General features: G+C 34.1%; 1 protein-coding gene across 1 annotated transcript; it reads left to right on the forward strand.

The window, feature by feature from the left end:
- Window positions 1-14,819: 14,819 nt before the first annotated feature.
- LOC124921518 (kinesin-like protein KIN-1) lies at window positions 14,820-20,081 on the forward strand. The gene is made up of 15 exons (XM_047462225.1): window positions 14,820-14,966; window positions 15,139-15,241; window positions 15,340-15,383; window positions 16,284-16,313; window positions 16,388-16,510; window positions 16,585-16,610; window positions 16,708-16,789; window positions 17,185-17,226; window positions 17,316-17,349; window positions 17,433-17,505; window positions 17,589-17,811; window positions 17,899-17,990; window positions 18,519-18,684; window positions 18,761-18,943; window positions 19,543-20,081. Exons 1-15 carry the CDS (start codon window positions 14,853-14,855, stop codon window positions 19,789-19,791), a joined length of 1,584 nt encoding a protein of 527 aa, XP_047318181.1. The 5' UTR covers window positions 14,820-14,852; the 3' UTR covers window positions 19,792-20,081.
- The last annotated feature ends 999 nt before the right edge of the window (window positions 20,082-21,080 follow it).

Genomic DNA, 21,080 nt, shown 5'->3' on the forward strand with positions numbered 1-21,080 from the left:
GAATGTCATGTGAAAAGTCCACAATCGCGAGAGGCAACCCCGGTTGCGAGAAGCAACCGACAATCGGGAGACGCAACCGGAATCGCGAGACGTAATTTTTTTTTGTCGCGATTGTGGACTTTTCAAAAAAAAATTGCGTCTCGCGATTGCTGGTTGCGTCTCGCGATTGCTGGTTGCGTCTCGCGATTGCCGGTTGCGTCTCGCGATTGTCGGTTGTTTCTCGCGACCGGGGTTGCGTCTCGCGATTGTGGACTTTTCTCGCGACATGGACAATTTCATCAAAAAAAATATGAAGTGGCCACCAGCGCATTTAAAATTATGCGCTGGTCGCCAGCTCATTTACCCCTTTTTAGGGTCATTTTGTCAAATTTCTCGTGAGAAATATACTTATCGAAAAAAAATTTTAACATGTTCGTTCTCTGAAAAAATAAAAAATTGCAAAGAAAAGAAATAAGTTTTTTAATTTTTTAAGCAAATTAGGTTATTCTCTTTTTTTTTTCTCTTCTAAAATCACTCTTAATTATTAATTGCCTTATTATTTAAGATGGTATCTGAATTAAGAACCAATTCTTAAGTTGACTTTGTTCAACTCCACAAATTAATATAATTTGTTCATTTATTTTTAAATTAATCTACTTTAGCATTCAAACTCAATTTTTTCTTTTTATTTATTTATTTATATTTAAATTCATTATTATATATATATATTAAAATATTTATTAAAATATTTAAATTATTATTTTTATACATTTAATTATTTATATTTTAATATATATATTTACATTTACATTATTATCTTATATATATAAAAAATTCATTAAATATTATATAAACTAGCATAAATTCTGTGTATTTATACGTATAAGAATATATACAAAATATTATTTATCTAATTAATTTAAAATTGATTTAGTTAGTAAAAATTAAGTTTAATCTAAACGTAATGTTAACATATATTTTATCACATCGGCACTCACTTAACCCTTTAATTGACCATCATTTTGTGACTCACACTTTTTATATGTCTCTTTTATCCCTTCGGCAAATCACGCATCAATCTTAGTTGACCTCAATTGATGATGCACCTCTTATCTCTCGTCAAACTCATTCATTAACTCATTGACTCTCATCTTGTGACTCACACTTTTTCATATGTTTCTTTATCCTCTCGGCAAACCACTTATCAATCTTGGTCGACCTCTCTTTTACTCCCTACTTCAACAAATTAACAACCAATCTCAACTGATCGCAGACATCTTATCCAATGTTAAATCAGCCATTAACCCTCAATTGACCATCATCTTGTGACTCACACTTTTTATATGTCTCTTTATCTATTCGACGACAAATCACCTACCACCCGACCTCCATCTCGTGACCTCACACATCAAATATTCACCAAACCAACCGCTAATTTCGACCTCACACTCGACAAACCACCCATCACCCGACCTCCATCTCATGACCTCGCACTTTCAGATGTCTTGTTTTCTTTGTTTAAAAGTTGCGCCACCATATATTATAATCAATAATGCATTCTTGTAAATCTAAATTTACATGTTTTGAAATTCGAACCGTAATCTTAAACATGAAATGTAAACATTTTAATCACTAGACCACTTGAGATTGTTAAAATAATTTTATTATTTTGTATATTTATATATATTTTGTAGAGAAATAGTTAGGGGGGGATTTGAGGGAATAAATTTGAGAGTGAATTACGTGGCGCAATCTGATTTGCCGAAAAAATAAGAATTTTTTTTTCTCTCTCCTAAACCTTTATCATTTTTTCAACTAGTGATGTGGTCACTCTCTCATTTCCTTCTCCAAATTTCATCCCCTGTCACTCCTCATATTTTGTATTTAATATTCATTACCAAGTTAATTTTTATATTAACCAAAAAATTATTTATACTTATAAAGAAAATATTAAATATATATAGTAAGAAAAAAAATGTATAATAAAAGATAAAAATGTATTTATATAAAATTAATGATGAAAATTAATATAATATATATAAGGTAACTACATTTAATATATATATATATATATAGAATATGAAATAAGAGAGAGAAAATATATGTTGACATGAATGATTCTGGTGCAGACGTTGATGATTCTGGTGAGCTTAAATTTTAAGTATCATTATATATATATTAGAACTGTTTAATACAAAACACGATCAATCAAAATATCACCAAATCGAAACATGACGATATTAAGCATTTGAGAAATAATAATAATAACATAAGGCACAAATGTTCATCAACAAATAAACCTAACATAAAATTTAGTGTTAGTTATCATGTATGTCTTTTGGTCTTAAAAATGCGGGAGCAACTTATCAAAGATCAATCACAATTATCCTTAATGACATAATCCACAAGAAAGTGAAAATCTATATCGACGACATGATCGTCAAGACTAAGGATCGACAAAGGCATGTCCAAAACCTCGAAAAATGGATGTCAGATACTTTCAATAAGAAGGTAAAACTCAGAAACCTCAAAGAAGGTGACCTAGTTCTCAAACGAACTCATGAACTCCAAGACTCAAGAGGTAGGTTTTGTCCCCAATGGGAAGGACCCTTTCTAATTAGGAAAATACTCTTTAGAGGAGCAGTTTGTCTATCTACCATAGAAGGTGAAGAATTAATTGCCCCGAATAATCTCGACGCACTTAAAAGATATTTTGTATAATATCAAGCTAGGCGTAGAAAAATTTTGAGCTCAACCTTAAAAAAAGCTTATTTCAACATAATTCGACTCAAGTTTTATCAACTTGCACCACTAGTCAAAGGACTCATGTCCGAACTACGAAAGACTTTATTCTTCTCAAGTATAAAAATAAAATAAGGAAAGAAGATACGTATGTAACCTACATTTTTGTATGTCCGGTCTTAAATAAATAACAATTCTCAGTCTTTTCACCAAAAGAGAAGATAAAATTTTTTGATAAAGGAAGAAAACTTTGATCCCTGTTATAAACAGATACAGAAGATTTTAGGAAACAAGTAGGGGTACAGTAAGAGCATCACTTCCTGCCAAAAGTGATCATCTCAAAACAAAACCCAACGATTTCATAATAACTCTAATAGAAAATATATCGATAATAAGCTCTTTTTCGTCTTAAACGATTATCTAAAAGAGTAACTCTAAAAAAAGACTTTTGATAAAAAAAACTAGAATAAACCCAAACCAAAAGCAAGGCCAAGAGACACAAATCGAGAAAGGACATCTCATCACTTTTATACAAGAGAAAAGAGAGGTTTAGAACTCAACAAAAAAAAAAGCATATATATGGCAAGGGAAAACCAAAGAAAAAGTTTCAAGACCTCTTTAAAAAATGGTTTAAGATGAGTGAACTTTCAAAAAAAAATGTGGTTTAAAGCCTAGAAAACAAAAATAGTTGTATCCTGTTAAAATATTGAAGTTTTAAACCACCTTATTTGAGGGTTAAAATTCTGGATAATCATTCATACACGAGATCGAATAAAATCTAATTTCCTTACAAGAATCACAAGAAAACAGGAAATGATGTTCAGAGCCCAACCCCGAACACATTTTGAATTCAAAATATCATGATTCATTAAAGGGATCAAGGTTTATACCAATCTGAAAAAAGGACAAAAACTAGGAAGTAGAAAAACTCTCTTTATTCAAAACACATGAGTCACATGTTCATAAATAAAACCTAAAATTGTCAACTAATGGATTTCAACTAGTTGTGAAGGTCACTTTGAAAAATAATGATTATGTTGAAATAATCTTTTAAAAGGCAAAAGAAATCAATGTCAATACTGCAAGAGCTAAATGAGCAATTGAACCAACCAAAACCATATTTGTCAACATGTTCAAGAGATCATTTATAAATGATTCAAACCAAAACACTATCTCTCAATAGGTATATGACATCGTTTTTATATGATTCAATCAAAAACTTTATATGTCGATAAGTACTTGAGATCATTAGTACATGATCCAACCAAAATCCTATCTCTCGATAGGTAAACGACATCGTTTTTATACGATTTAATTAAAAACCCTATATATCGATATGTACAAAAGATCATTTATATATGATCCAACAAAAACCCTATTTGTCAATATATACGTAGTATCGCTTCTACGCATTCGTATCAAAAGTAAACATATATGTTAATAGTACAACAATCATTTATATATGATCGCACTACATATTACTTGTCAGTAACTTTTGTGACAAGTTTAACAACTTTTACGTAAACATATATATGGATAGTACCACAATCATTTATATATGATCGCACTATATGTTACTTGTTAGTAACTTTCGTGACAAATTTATCAACTTTCATGTAAACCTATTTGTGGATAGTACCACAATCATTTATATATGATCGCACTACATGTTACTTGTTAGTAACTTTCGTGACAAGTTTAACAACTTTCATGTAAACATATATGTGGATAGTACCACAATCATTTATATATGATCACACTACATGTTACTTGTTAGTAACTTTCGTGACAAGTTTATCAACTTTCACATAAACTTATATGTGGAAGACCACGATCATTTATATATAATTGCACTACATGTTACTTTTTAGTAACTTTAGTGAAAAATTCTCGAACTTCACAATAAATCCTATTGGCCAATAGGTACTCACGATCATTCACATATGATCACTCTAAACATTACTTGTCGATAACTCATGTAAGCAAATTTATCAACTCTCACGTAAACCTATCTGTTGATAGTACTACGATCATTTACACACGATCGCTCTAAACTTTTCTTGGCAGTAATTAAAACCTCAACACACCATCAATTTCTTTTCACCAATAACTTTCAAACTGTCCACAAAATGACACTTTATCATCTCTTTCAAGTTTACACTTGAAGGAGACCATCTAAAAATCTCAGCCAAGTTTCAAATTTAGGCAAATTTAAATTAGAATGATTAATCCGATTCTAGTTCACCAAATAGTTTTTAGTCTATCCTAGGATCATGTACAAGCAATTAGATTGTGAAATCATGGAGAATTGAAACAGTTATAAAGTCAGACAGTTAAGAATAATAGTTTCGTGGAATGATGAAGCAAGATCGTGCAAATTTCAATATGTAACTTCGATTATGTATAGAATTGTTAATTATAAACAATTTAGAACATTTCCTAGATGCTCTAGACAACTTTCTATCGAATCAAAATGAAGTTTTGAGCTCTTCTTTCGATTTCAAGAAATTTTTGACAAACCTTAGAAACTGAAATTTTCATATCTCGTTCTCGTTTCTCTCTCTTTAACTCTTCACTAACACTTTCTAAATGACTCTATGAATCTATTTATATCAATCCTAACTTCTAATTTTATAACCGACTCTCAAACTGAAATCCACAAATTACCCTTCATTTGTTGTAGTTTGAAATCAGTGATACTTAGGCATCAAGGCTAGATTTGGGTAGTGTAGTTGTTTTCTTCAGTCCATTGCGGTCAATCCATGCTTCGTATTCCTCATATTCCTCATTTACCAGTATCTGTTCGCAACTGATAATAGAAGGAAGGTAAGTTTCAAAATCTTTCGCATGGTGAAGGACATGGAAATGTTCCTCCAATTTCTATGGGGAAAGGTGTCATTTAGAGTAACCCTGCAGGGTATTGACAAAGATATGAAACACCTCTGTGGGTTATATCTTGCCAAGAAAAAAACCTGGGACAAGAAAGGCGTATGTGATGTCGCTTATACTTTACATGGATTCGCACTAGCCTTCCAAGTGTGGACATATGAGCTTATCAATACATTCATCCCCAAATTTGCTGAAAGGACACAACAAGATCCTACAAGCCCAAGGATAGTGCTCTATACATCTTACAAGAGTTATTCCCTACAGGAGGTATTCACTGCCCTCCAGAAGTGCAATGTTCTTAGCAAAATTGATGAGTCTGAGGAGGAGAAGAAGAAGTACTCTGGGGAGAACTTTAAAGATATGAGAGGAAACATTTATGATGAATTTTTTAATTGAATGGGAGGAAGAGAAAAATTGAAGGTTGTGAATAAGATGAAAAAGATGAAAGGACTCCCAAACTACCGACCAAGAAGAGGACACTTATTAGTCCCCAGCTCCATGAACTTAACGATGAAACTAGCCAAAAGATCTCTCAGCAAGTCCCTTCTGCGACGACTCCTCAAAATAATGAAGACAATTCTACATCTTGTGCACCCAATCGAGTGTCTCAAGCCCATACTGATGCACTCTTGATGAGATGACAAAGAATGTAAATGAGATTAAAACTGAAATCAAGCTCATCACGGAGAATCAACATCTTATAATCACATTATTTGGGGAAATAAAGGAACAAAAGAATGGTGGAGGAGAAGAAAAAGAAGAGGCAGGTACTGCACTTGATACTGAGAAGAGGATGAAGATGAAGAATGATGAGGTTGCACTTGATACTGAGAAGAGAACGAAGAGGAAGAATGATGAGGTGATGAAGAAGAGGAAGAATGATGAGGAGATGAAGAAGAGGAAGCAGGATGAGGTGATAAAGAAGATGAAGCAGGATGAGATGGAGAAGAGGAAGGAGGATGATGAGATTAAGAGGAAGGAGGATGATGAGATTAAGAGAAAAAAGGATGAGAGGAAGAAGAGGCTGATGAAGTTGGCCAAGAAGAGGAAGGCTCAGGAGTTGGTCAATGAATTGACCAAGAAGGAGTTGGCCATGAAGAAGAGGAAGGCTGAAATGGCCAAGAAGGTAGATTTGCGTACCACGCACCACCCCCCACGCACCACGCCCACTCACCACGCCCACGCACCACCACCCACGCACCATGCCCACGCACAATGCACCACCCATGCACTATACCCATGCACCACACACGCACTATCCCCACGCTCTACCCACGACCTATCCCACGCCTCACCCATGACCTAGCCCACGCACCACCCACGCCTTAGCCCCACCCTACCTTAAATGTATATTAATCTGATTTTTAAATTGTGCAGGAGGAGGAGGAGGAGGAGGAGGAGGAAGAAGAGGAAGAGGAAGAGGAAGAGGAAGAGGAAGAGGAAGAGGAAGAGGAAGAGGAGCCCACGCCCCAAGCAAATTTCAATTTGATGAGAATATTGAGGAGGAGGAGAAGACTGAGGATAAGACTGGAGAGAAGACTGAGGAGAAGACTGAGGAGAATAAGGAGGAGGAGATTGTTGAGAAAATGGAGGAGAAGACTGCAGAGATTATTGAGGAGGAGAAGACTGAAGAGATTATTGAGGAGGAGAAGACTGAAGAGAATAAGGAGGAGGAAAAGACTAAGGAGAAGACTGCATAGAATAAGAAGGAGGATATTGTGGAGAAAATGGAGGAGAAGACTGTAGAGAATAAGGAGGAGGAGATTGTAGAGAAAATGGAGGAGAAGACTCTAGAGGTGGAGGAGGAGATTGTGGAGAAAATGGAGAAAAAGACTACAGAGGTGGAGAAGGAGATGATTGTGGAGAAGAAGAATGAGGAGATTGTGGAGAATAAGAAGGATAATGTGAAAGAAATGTCTCCATCACAATTTAAAGGAAAATCATTTCGGAGAAAGAAGTCGAAACAATTGAGGGACTACACTGACTCTAGTGGGAAAGGGTTTAAACTCAATGATCCGATTACGGTTAATCCTATGTTACGATATGACGAGGAAAGATGAAGGAATTGAAGAAATGGTTGAAGAGTAAGGATAAAGACTTCAAGGATTTGACTACTTGCGAAGTAGATCGTTCTTTATTTAACAGATTGCTCACGCCTCAAAAATGGTTAGATGATATGGTAAGTATTTTTGTTCATTATTTTAGTGTAAGTATCTTTGAACTTGCGCCCCACACACCACCCTTGCGCCCCACGCACAACGCACCACCCTCACGCACAACGCACCACCCTCACGCACAACGCACCACCCCCACGCACAACGCACTCTCCCCACGCACAAGCCCACGCCCAACCTCACTCCCAACCCCACGCCCCACGCCTAAGCCCACACACCACCCTTGTGCCCCACGCACTCTGCCCACACACCACGCCCATCCACGCCATATTCCCACGCACTACCCTTGCGCCCCACACACTCTCCCCACGCACAACGCACCACCCTTGCTCTTACTTAATCAATAATTTTTTCACAGGAGATAGATGCAATTTGTCACCTAATGAAACGAATGGTTGCGGAGTTCCATAAGACATATCCAAAGAATTTCTCAATTGTTGACTCTCATCTCTCTCAGAAGTTCACGAATCGCTATCATATGTTTGCCCTAAATCCTGCAGGCTTCAAGTTCGACGATTTCATAGAATATGTAATTGGTGATGATGAAAGACATTTGTATCCTTGGAATCTTGTTGATATGATATATGTACATATGAACCTGAAGCAGAAGCACTGGGTCTTGTGCCAGATTCATCCACAAGATTGGTGCATATACGTATATGACTATGAACAGAAAATCTTCCCAAAGGATGTATATGACGGCTGCATGAAACCAATGTGTGAAATGATTCCATACTTTCTTGAATATGAATTCACCTTGGTGGAAAAGGCCAGGATTCTGCGGTTCAACTTGGAGAAGATGCCATATTTCATAATACCACATCCAACAGTCCCAAAGACAACCAAAAGTGGGGACTGTGGTGTTTTTATTAATATGCATTTTGCATACCTTACTGCCTCATTGGATGTATCAAATGTGGTCACCAAAGAAATGAATTTTTGGAGAAAGAAATGGGAAATAAGGTTATTACACCAAATTGTAGACCCCTAATCTAAATTGAATATATATAAATTTTGTTATGAATAGATACAATCAATTTTTGTTATGAATAGATATACAATCAATATTTGTTATGAATAGATATACAATCAATATTTGTTATCTTTAGACTTGCGCCCCACGCCAAAGCCCACGCCCAAGCCCACGCCCCACGCCCCACGCTCAAGCCCACGCCCAACGCACAAGACCACGCCCAAGCCCATGCCCCATCCACGCCCACGCCCACGCCCACGCCCCATGCCAACTCTTGCACATACATGAAGACAATACCTGACATATATTAAACCAACACCTACACATACATGAAGTCAAGACCTAATAGATATTAAACCAACACATAAAAATGCATTACAAAACATCATTGTTCATGAAAATCCCACAAAAGAGAACGACTATAGGTGCCAAAGGTTGTGCCAAAACATACAATTTAACCAAAAGATACAAATTAACCAAAATAAATGTTGTCTAGAGAATATGAAAAAGATGAAGATGGTGAAGGTTGGGCCAACTGTGAAGGTTGTGAAGGTTGTAAAGGTTATGAAGGTTGTGACACTTGTTGTCTTGTAGTAGATGGTGCAAGCATCACTACTTTGCATGTTGCCATGTTATGGCCTCGACCGCCACATGAGTTGCACTGTCTCTGTTCCTTACGAGGCTCGCCTTGTGATGGCCTACGCTTTGTTGTTGTCTGACCCTTCTTAACCTTGACGGGGGGTTTTAGGCAAACTCGTTCCTTGATATTTTCTGGATATCCTAAGAACCTTTATTACAAACTGGATAACATATATCTATATATACCATGCACCACGCTTCAGTTCTGAAAAACCTGAAAATGATATTTAAGTCATATAAATTCAATTTTAGAATTAAACATGCAATCATTCTCTAACATTGAGAAGTACTCATAAGGAATAGTTTTCTGAGAACGGGCAGCGACAAGGGCATGTTTACAAGAAAGACCAGATATATCAAATACCCTACAAGTACAAGTTCGAGTTTAGAAGTCAACTTGAAAATCATGTTCACCGTCATTCACATGAAACTCAAATATGTTAAGCGGATTAACGTTGTAGAATCTGGCCTTCTCGGCTTGTTCACGTAGAACTTTTCATAATATGGAGATAAATGTTCTGTATGGTTGGAAGCTTTTTCTCTTCTATTATGAAACCAATCTTGTAGTGTTAATCGTAAATATTCAGCTAATGTTGATATGGGATATTTCCTAGCATTCTTACACTGATTATTAAAGCTCTCAGCGTAATTGCTTGTGATTTGACTATATCGCAAACTAGTGAAAAATGAACCACTCCATCTCTCCACTCCTATTTATTCCAGATAGGCAGCAATCTGAGGGTCCTTAGTCTTGATCTTGTCAAAATGGTGATAAAAATGTGACACTGTGTATGCACGTGAAGCCATATCAAACTCAACATGGCAGTTATCGGTTTTAAATTTGGCCAAAATATTCATTTTGATGTGGTATGTGCATGCAGCGTGATGTGCTTATGGAAAAACAGCGGACAAGACATTGGCAATACTTGGGTGTCTATCATATATGAAGACGAGATCTGAGACTACTCCAATTGCCACTCTTAGTTGTTGTATGAAATATGTCCAAGAATTATTATTCTCCGAATCAACAACGCCGAAAGTAACGGGATATAGTTGTTCATTCGCATCCAATGCAATTGCAACCAATAGTTGACCTCCAATCTTGTGCTTAAAAAACGGGCATCGACACACAATACTGGACGACAATACCTGAAACCTCTAATTGAGCAGCCTAAGGACATGAACATATATCAGAAGTGGTCATGCTCATCCGTCTGAATGTCAGTTATGGTACCTGGGTTATTCTTCGCCAGCATGAACAGGTATGATGATAATTTTCCATAGGATTCCTCCACAGTTTCTTGCACCTCCATTAAGGCCTTTTCCCTAGACCTCCAAGATTTATTATAGGTCAGCTTAAACCCATAATTTGTCTACATGTCTTCCATTATTTTCTTAGGTATGTGGTATCATGGTGATGGTCCATGTACTTACGTTTGATGCACTCTGCAATTACCCATGATGGTGCTTGCCTCACATTCTCTTGCCTCGTCAAAACTGAGTATGCATGTTCATTTACTAATTTTCGAATCTCAAACATCTCTTGGAATTTTCCTTTCACAATACGCAATCTCCATTTGTAGTTTTCATTCACACATTTCACAAACCAAAGATCTTTTGTTGACTTTTTGACTTTGAATTCAAAATGATTAGCCATTGCATATTTATGCACTCTCAATTGAAGTTCTTTTTTGTCCTAAAAAAATGTACCCACTTCCAATCCGCTTTCAAGGGTTAATTGAGTATGTGTTTCAACCTGGATTGGTTCAAATGAATAAAGCAACTCAATATGGCTGGATGTTTTCCTCATAGGGGAAGTGATGGGTGGCCGGGGTGCAAAATGAGGGGTACTAGCAACCAATTCACTCGGACGCAAACATGGGACTTGTTGTTCTTCATCTGGATGGTGTATGCCATTTTGAATTTGTAAGACATCCTGCTTAGATATAGGGAATTCAGGAACCTCCTCTCTTTGGATTTCATCAGTTGGGTGTGAAGGTAGTGACTTCTCTACTAAAGAGACATATAGTGGAGTGCGAAGCTCGTGCACATCTCTATCATATCGGATATCAGCAGGAGGATCAGTTTTCAAAACCAAATTATACTTGACTTTGAACACTAAATCATATCTCAATTTGTCCACGCCAATAGCATCATAGACAATGTCAGTTAATTCGTCATATGTAGTATTTAGGTATAGATGCACACCTACTAATGAACTTGAGTCAAAAGAACTAACACCATCATCATCTTTCTTCCACTCTCCATCATATAGGACAAAACAGTTAACAAATAAAGTGGGATCTGCAATTGATACAAATTGAAATGTTAGTGTAGTAAACAAAACCATATTATCGTGGTGTGGTGCGTGGTATTATCGAGGGACGCAAAGGCAAATTGTGTGGGTCGTGGGACGCAATAGTGCGTGGGCTCTTGGGTCGTGGTCGTGGGACGCAAATTTTCGTGGGTGGCGTGGGTCATGGTGCGTGGGACGCCACTCAGATTGCGTGGGACGCAATCTTGCATGGGTCATTGTGCGTGGGTCGTGGTGCGTGGGTCATGGGTCGTGGGTCGTTCAGTAAACATACTCATTTTGACAGCATTTCAAACGTACCAAACATATAGAGTGTTCTTCAGATATATGGGAATGAAAGAAATGAACATACCCATTTTGAAGGTGATGCTGCTGGTCGGGTCTATATGGCGATTCTGCTGGGTCTTGTCATCCTCCGACGTTGCAGGTGACCAGCGTTGCTTGGTGAGTCGAGGAGATGAGAATGAGTGCGGGGGTAGTGGCAGGTGATGGCGGTGGCAGTGGCAGAGGCAGTTGGGTCGTGGGGAGAAGGGGAAAGGAAAATAGAGAAAGTGGGTTGATGGGATTGGGAAATGTGTAATGAGGGAGGGAAAAGATTAAAAAAATAATGAAAAGGGTAAAACAGTCCAAATTATAAAAAAATGTTAAATATAAAAATTGAAATTTTTGAGGTTATTTTTGGGAATGACCCTCTTTTGAGGGTCATTTGATCAAATTTCCCTCGTCTCACGCCAAACGGTTGTTCGTAGTCAAAGTCACGTTTTTGGTCGTTCATTTCTTTAGCAGTGTTCTTCAGGAACTGTGTGAAAAAGATGAAGTTCATATTTTGACGGACTTTGACGTTTTGTTAGTTTTTTATGGCCAACTCGTTGGCATTTAGGTGTTGTTGTTAAGGACAATTAATTTTTCCGTTAGATGGTTGCGTGACCTTTCATTCCCTTGAATCAATCTCGGCAGCCCAACAACCATTAGATGGCCTTTTGTAGCCATTCTTGAATGCTACTGCCCACATATCACTAGCAAATAAACTCGGTTTAATTTTGTTTAGTTTCTTGATCCCTTTTAGTCCCCATTCTTTTTTATTTTCTGAAAATAAAAATAAAAGTTAAACATAACATTAAATCTTAAAATTATATTTTGTTTTTTATTTTTATTTTTTTATTTTCATTAATATCATAATCCTCCTTTATTATCATTTATTTATTTAATAACACTCTATTTTAATTTATTTTTTTACCTATTACATTATTTACTTTTGTTATTATTATGTCGATTTATTTTATTTAACTTTGTGGAACAGAAGCAGGATCTTTCATTTTCAGGATGTCGGAGGAGATGCTAACGGTGGTGGGATCGAGGTTTGCGATTTACTTTTATTTACTTTTGTTATTATTATGTCGATTTGGTATATTTACTATTGCATTTGATTTTTTGAGTCACTCCAGAATAATTATACGATTATATTTCATTAAAATTTTAATTCTTTTAATTTTGTTATATTATTTATCATTAAAATTTTTGTTAATCTTATTTGAAAAAACAAATTATATGTACCTTGTTATTTGAATTTTTTATAACTAATTTATTTTAAAAAATATATAAATAATAATAGTATAAGAATTTTTCTTTAAATTTTTACGTTTAATATATATATATATATTATTGTTAATTTAATTTTATTATTTAATATAAATTTTGGCAAACTAAAACTTATCCACTATTGAAATTTTTTTAAACTAACCTCAAATGTTTGTGCATTTCAATATACAAATCCAAAGACCAAATTACTTATCTAAAAAAATTAACATTAACAATTTAAATTAGTGTCTATTTTAAATTGAAGTGGATGGAATGGGTGAGTAATGCTAGCCTCATTCATAAAAATAATAATAATAAAATAATTAATATCCTAATATACAAGTATTTTTAACTTATTCATCCAAAATCAAATTAGGTTTTCTTACCATAATCAAATTAGGTTTTTGAGATAACTTGAATTGAGTTTTGAAGTGTTTTTTTTTATTAAATTTGTTAATTTTATTAAATTTGTTAATATATATAATTAAAAAATATTTTAAAATATTATCTTATTTCTCTCATATTAGAATGAATGAGATATTTAAGTAAATTTATAATTTTGTGCGTGTTTAAACCCAAATCCAACTCAATATTGGATTATTTTCAAACAAAAAAAACTCATAATGTTGAATTTTGTTAGTCATATAAACATAAAATTCAGCCAAAACTGTAAGATTCTAATTAACTCCAACTATACTATATACAAATTAAAATATATTTTTTAAAATACAAATATGTGGATCAAAATGTAACCAATAAATAATGGTTCAAGATTCATCAACAATTCTTTCTGATAATAAATTTTCAAAATGAATTCTCTTGCGGTTGAAATCTACACATAATTTAATATGTATCTAGATAAAACCATTTATTTTTAGTATAAATCATGTTTTCCAAATAAGTTTAGTATCTTATTGAATATATAGTATAAGTTTAAGGATTTTAATTCAAATATACGTAAGGATGACAATAGAGCGGTTCGAGGTGGTGAATGCATTTATTATTTCCGTTTCGTTTTTATTTTGAGAAAATTTTTAATACCATTCCCGTCCCGTTCGGTTTTGTTCGGTTTCGGAGAATCCCGCAGGACACCATTAATAAAATATTTTTTTAAAAATAATAAAATTATATAAATGGAATTTTTAATATAATATATATTATAATATATTGAAATTTTATATTATTATAACGAAATAAAATTTTGGTGATTTAATATATTTAATTATATTTATAGTATTCGGGGCATAAATGGGTGAGATCGGGGGTGGATCGAGATCACAAATACAATTCCGCCCCATCCCCGTTCGATTATGAGAAAAAACCGTTCCAAACGAATTGGTTCGATTTTGGCGGGATGTTTAAAATTGCATATTCTTAAATATAAAATACATGGGAACACTTGACAATGTATAATAAGTAAATTTTGATTCATTTCCCGCTGATTCTGTATTCAGTATCAGTCTGCAGAACTACGTTGCAACCGTCACTAATTCTGAAATCTCCAATCTCTCTCTATCGGAATTGGCGATTTTTCTCTTGAACTGATATACTAGAGATCAAGCTAATGTCGAATATAATTGTCTGCGCTCGATTTAGACCTCTTAGCTCTAAGGAGATAAAGGATCATGGAGATGGAATCTGCATCCAAAGCATCAGCTCAGAGTCGTTTAACCTCAAGGCACTCTCTCTATTTCTCTTCCTTTAATATACATTTATCGATACTCTCTAAGAAAGTGAACGATCTATCTATTCGCATGAACCGAGTTTATCTGAAGGATTTGACTATTCAATTTATGTACACAGAGACATTGAGATACGAATAGTTCATTTCTTATGATTGTTTGGTGTAGGACGAAAGAGAAGGAGAATTTACCTTCAGCTTCGATAAGGTGTTTTATGATGAATCTGAACAGGTGGATGTCTACTCATTTATAGCTATGCCTATCATACGAGGTAATCGTAAATCAATATGACGGTTTCAAATTTCTTCGAGGATGCACAGTAGGAAACATTAATTTTTGTGAATAACTTCTTTCTTCTTCATCAATCAGATGCTGTAAATGCAATAAATGGAACAATTATCACTTATGGACAGGTAACCAAGACATGTTAGCTTCCATCTCGTGCTTTACATCCTGAATTGATATGCATGTGAAGGTTGCAATATATAATAGTATGCAAAAATAGTGGATATTTCATAAATATACTTGATATCCTGTTTGTTTGTGCAAAGAATTCAAGGCTTATTAAACATAATACATTTTTTCCCTCGGAAATGGTAAAATGTAAGGTGAAGTGATAAATGACCTTACAAGACTTCTGGTAGGATGTAGGCCTCAAGCAATTACTCCTAGTTTGCTTCATGCTTTGTGGTGAAACATTATGCTTATCAATTTAGATAGATTTTTTGAAACTATCGTTTCATCTACTATAAAAACCATGACTGGATAAGTTTTAAGCTTGAGTATTTACCAATTTTAGTAGTCTCAAAATATTTTGTTTTTTTAGTAGTACTGTGTATGCTAGTAATTATTGATTACTCTGAAAGAATACCATGCATCAATTGTTAATGAATCAACAACTATCCAAGAATGATGCCCTGCATACTTTGTGACATCTGCTAGCTAGCCCAAAAAAGAAAAAAAAATATATTCCATTGTCTGAAAACATAGTTCTATCACTTGTAGAAAAATGTTATTGACAGATCAGAGCCTCAAAATATGTTCCTTCCCTTAATGTCATACTTCTTTTGATAGTGTCTGCAACTAAGGAAAGGAGGTTATTGTGAGTGATGATTTCATTTCCTTAAAATTGATAAAAATGCCCTTCTTTTGCACCAATTTAATCTGAGAACTAAAATACTTGAAGATCAGTTATACAAGTCCTTACTTATGCTTCTATTTATAATGATGGTTACTTTTCTCGGTAATATAGAGGAAGGGTGTACTATTAACATTAAATCTTTATTCATCTCCTTATTGTGCTTCTATGACAGACTGGAGCTGGAAAGACCTATAGTATGGAGGTACCAATACTCGTTACAACATCCTAGAGATGTGAATATACTTGGGTTTTCATGTGCAATTTATCTATACATAGGGGCCAAACATACTAGCATGTGATGAGAATAAGAAAGGGTTGCTACCAAGAGTAGTTGAGGGACTTTTTGAGGGTATTGGAGTTTCAAAAGAATCGATAAAGTACACCATAAAATTGTCAATGGTATAAACCTTTTAGTGTTATTATTGTCTTTGTTAGAGAACAGTAATCTCACCATTTTATGGTTACTTTGGCAGGTAGAGATTTATATGGAGAAAATAAGGTTCTCGTCTTATTCTTCCACTACGTGATTTTGAAAAGCCTATTTAAATTGTGGGAATTTATTAGAGCTCCTCTTTTCTACAACATCTTGTCATTAGGGACCTATTTGATCTGTCAAAAGATAACATACAGATCAAAGAAAGCAAAACACAGGGCATGCTTTTGTCTGGAGTGACTGAGGTGAGTCTTATTATTGTTGTATTTTTATACATGCGTGCTGAATATTCAATTTAAGTGTCAAATGAGTAAAGTGTCATAAGTTTTAAGTACTTATGATGCAAGTTGATTTGATAAAATGTGGAGAAAAGATTTAAAAGACCATTTTGCACTTATAATAATGTAATTTGATTAATTATCAGGGATAAAATTGTCTTTTGGACATTCTTACTTGATTACTTTAGTTTTAGTAATAACCTTTTTAGTTGAATAGAAAGATTTAAGTAATTTTCTTGACAATGATCAATTAAACTTAATTCAAATAAACACTTAATCATTTATATTAAGTTACAAAGTGTGTTAATAAACTGTATATGTATATGGGGTCTTGAGAAAATACACTTTTATACGTTTTCCAGATCTCTGTTGTAGACCCTACTGATGCATTAAGGATTCTGTCGGTAAGAATTAAGATCAGTACTGTAGGATCGATCATTCATATTTTTGAGAAACTAGTTTATGTTTTCATATGAACAATGACCTATTTCAGAGTGGCATTGCCAATAGAGCTGTTGGAGAGACCCGTATCCTATATTTTCTTATTGGTGATTCAATATTGTCTCTACTTTTTATTTTCTTCTTATGTGTGACCTTATAGCATAAACAGAAATGAACATAGCAAGCAGTAGGAGTCATTGCGCTTATATATTCACGGTTCATCAGGAATCAACAAATAAAAAGTATGTATAATAATTACTATAATAAATGCTCTTTGGAGAAAATTTGAGGACACTCATAATGATTGATGTTATATATATGACAGATGTAAAACTGGGAAGCTAGTTCTTATGGATTTAGCTGGTTCAGAGAAAGTAGAGAAAACAGGAGCCGAAGGGAAAACTCTTGAAGAAGCTAAGACAATTAATAAGTCTCTTTCAGCTCTTGGCAATGTCATAAATGCTTTGACCTGTGGCTCACCAGGCAGCAAACAGAATCACATCCCGTTTCGTGATTCTAAACTTACTCGAATTCTACAAGATTCACTTGTTAAGAACCGACTTTAAAGATCTTGTAAATATTATATTCAAACTGCTATTCAACTTATATGACAATACTGTCCTTCCATATCACAGGGAGGGACTTCACAAGCTGCTTTATTATGTTGCTGCTCACCTAGTTCATCAAATGCATCTGAAACTCTTTCCTCTCTACGTTTTGCAGCCAGGTATGTAGAAAATCTAGAGCTTCTTTGATTAGGGTTGTTTGCATTATTTGAAAACGAACTTTGTTTGATGTAAAAATGACCAAAATGTCATTAATATTTTAAAATATTATAAAAATAAAGCAAAACCTTGTTAGATCTTATGAATTATTTGAGATTAACTAATCCTTTTATCAATCCCATCATTCAAATAATCAACCAAAATATTACCTATCTATTTTCTTTCTTTTAAATCATTATATATTTATTTATACCCCAAATAACCCAATTTGCAATAACCTACATTGAACAAGATTATTTTGAAATAACCTGCTAGTTATCCAAATAACCAAAGATCGATGAAGCCCTAGTGGTAATTTAGTATTTTGATTGATGAAGGAATAAGGCCATAAGGGGTTATTAGGATTAAATCCAAATAGCTCTTCATCAAACAAGGCCAAGTCTATCAAAATTCAAATATAAAATTCCTATTTTTTCAACTTTGTTTGGGTCATCTTGTTTTTTTTTAACTTCTCTTTTTTCTTTTGATAGAGCAAGGCATGTGAAGACATCGCAATGCATCAACATCAAAGATGAGAAGTGTCACAGAAATCAGGAGGATTCATCTATTATATTAACTGAGAAGTCTAGCTCAAGAAATCAGGACCGTCCATCTTTAGTGATTGATGACGGGTCTTGTGAAAGAATTCTAAACAAGGTGAGATTTAAAAAGATTTCACATACCTGTCATACTCGATTGATTTATCTTCATTTGACGACATTTATCTGTTTAGCTGAGCAAGAGACTACATGTTGAAGATGTAAAATTACTAGAGGAGCTGTTTATAGTGGAGGGTGTTTTCTTTGATCTCACATCATCAGCAGAAGAGTTGGAATCAGCTTATAATGATATTACATCTCAAACTATTTCAGCATTGCAGCAAGAAGTTGAAGATCTAGTTTCAACCAATAAGGAGGTAAGAAAATTGTCCTGGAGGTTTCATTCACTTAGAGCTTGTTTGATTTTATCATTTTTCTCATATCATCAATCAAATCATTTTTCAATAAAAATACCAAACTAATTTAAATACTAAATAGGAAAGAATATTTTAGTAATTTAACCCAAAAATTCTACTTTTTCATCAAACAATTTTGATTTCATAATCTTAATTATTTCCAAATTACCCCTGATCAAACAAGCTCATAGGAAATATGAAGGAGCAAACAATGATTGGTAAAAGGAAAACAAATCTCAGGATTCCTTGGCTGCAACAGAAGATGATAAAATAAGCCCTCAAGGCTCAAAGTATTCATCAATTGTATAAGCCCTCAAAAACTTTATCATTTAAATTTATGGATCAAAAATAGTTTATATCAAAACAATTTGATATATAAAGGCGAATTTCAAAATTGACCAATAGTTTAAGGGATTATTTATGAGTTTATTCTATATAAAGTTATCAAAACTTATATAAAGTTAGCAAAGTGCAGCAGTTAAATTAATCTTAACCACCATCTGGCTTGCATGAAAGCAATAATACATTACTCTTTTGCATATTGGGTTTATGTTTTTCAGCTCATAGAAGAGAATAAATCTCTGAAAGCCAGACTTGGAGAAGTCGCATATAGATCCAATCCCGAGTTATATTTTTTTCAGAAGATATCACCCATTGGAATGCTCTGGCCTTGGACTTGGATACACTCACTCATATTTTCAAAGTCCATGAGGTATGTACATTATTTCTTCTGTCATACCTTTCAGTTTCTCTTATCAAAGCTTATTAGGACATTGAACCTGAAATATATTCATAAATTTAGGAATTGAGAATCCCAATATTTCAGTTACAACAATCATTACTGGTTGTTATTTGTAGAACATATTTGCAAGATGAAAGTGATGTAAAAATAACTAGTTTGGTAAGGATTGAGTCCATAGAACATAGAGTTGAGTACTTTAGTGAACAGGTTACATCCTAGCCTAAACTCTTACACTTTCTTAGCCTAGTGTTGAAAGGTCTCATCAATGTTATCATTAGGCCTTGTTTGATGTGGATTATTTGTGATTATTTCCAAATTACTCACTATCCAATCATCCATCCATGTTCAAATTATCAACCAAAACATAATTGTTTGATGATCGTTATTTGGATTTACCAATTACTGAGAAATCAACTTAGATGTTTGAGGAGAGTTTGATTTTCTGTTTTTGTGATCAAGTTGTGTTTTGTTTCATCATGTCATGACTTGTACTTGTTTGATAATATCTTTGCCATAGTCTATGCATCGTTCCCGTTAACTATGCTTTGAATGAAAAATCATTTTTCAAAAATATAATTAAAAACTTCAAATTTCTATGAATCTCACAAAGTCATAATCATAAAATTTGAAGATTTACTTCTCATGCGGACTCAAAGAAATGACTGGACCTATGTTTCCTCGGGGCAATTGGCATTCCAATATCTGGTTAGACTGGTTACTGTTTGTTTTATGGCATGAAACTAAAGTAGACTATCTTAATGAAGCAAAAAGTCATACCAAATCTGTTCTGATTATGTGCTTGTTCAGCTCCATGTTAAGCTTCAAATTTGCTTCTAATTGTTACCACAGTAAACTAAACAAAGTAATAAACAGTTTCAGTTCGGACTAATTCAACTAACTTTTGTTAATTACATAAGTCTTTAACTGTATCTATCCAATAGAAAGTAGAAGAAAGAAAACTAAGCAAATATCAAATTCACTCACTCTCTAATCTCTATACAAGTATACCTATGTGTTTTAGTTAGTAATCAAACTGTCCATCCGAGTTCAATTGCCTTAAGTTTCCACATTTTCGTAATCTTAGACTCTTTCACGAACTCTGCTTCTGCTGTCTCTCTCGCCCCTTCACAAGTCTCCATTCCCATATTAAACTTTTCTGCTTCTTTCTGGTAATGAGAAGACGTCTTCTTGACATCCATCATTGAAGCTTTGGTTCGCCTCAAGTTATCATAACTAACAATTTTCAGTAACTCTATCTCCTCTTTTAGTAAACTTCTAATGTCCTTTTCCTACTCATATTTTATCTCAGGATCATCTTTACCACAATCTGCATTTAAGAAACTAACTCTTTAGAAT

The sequence above is a fragment of the Impatiens glandulifera genome, chromosome 1 (assembly GCF_907164915.1).
Source record: "Impatiens glandulifera chromosome 1, dImpGla2.1, whole genome shotgun sequence".
In the NCBI taxonomy this organism is placed as follows: Eukaryota; Viridiplantae; Streptophyta; class Magnoliopsida; order Ericales; family Balsaminaceae; genus Impatiens; species Impatiens glandulifera.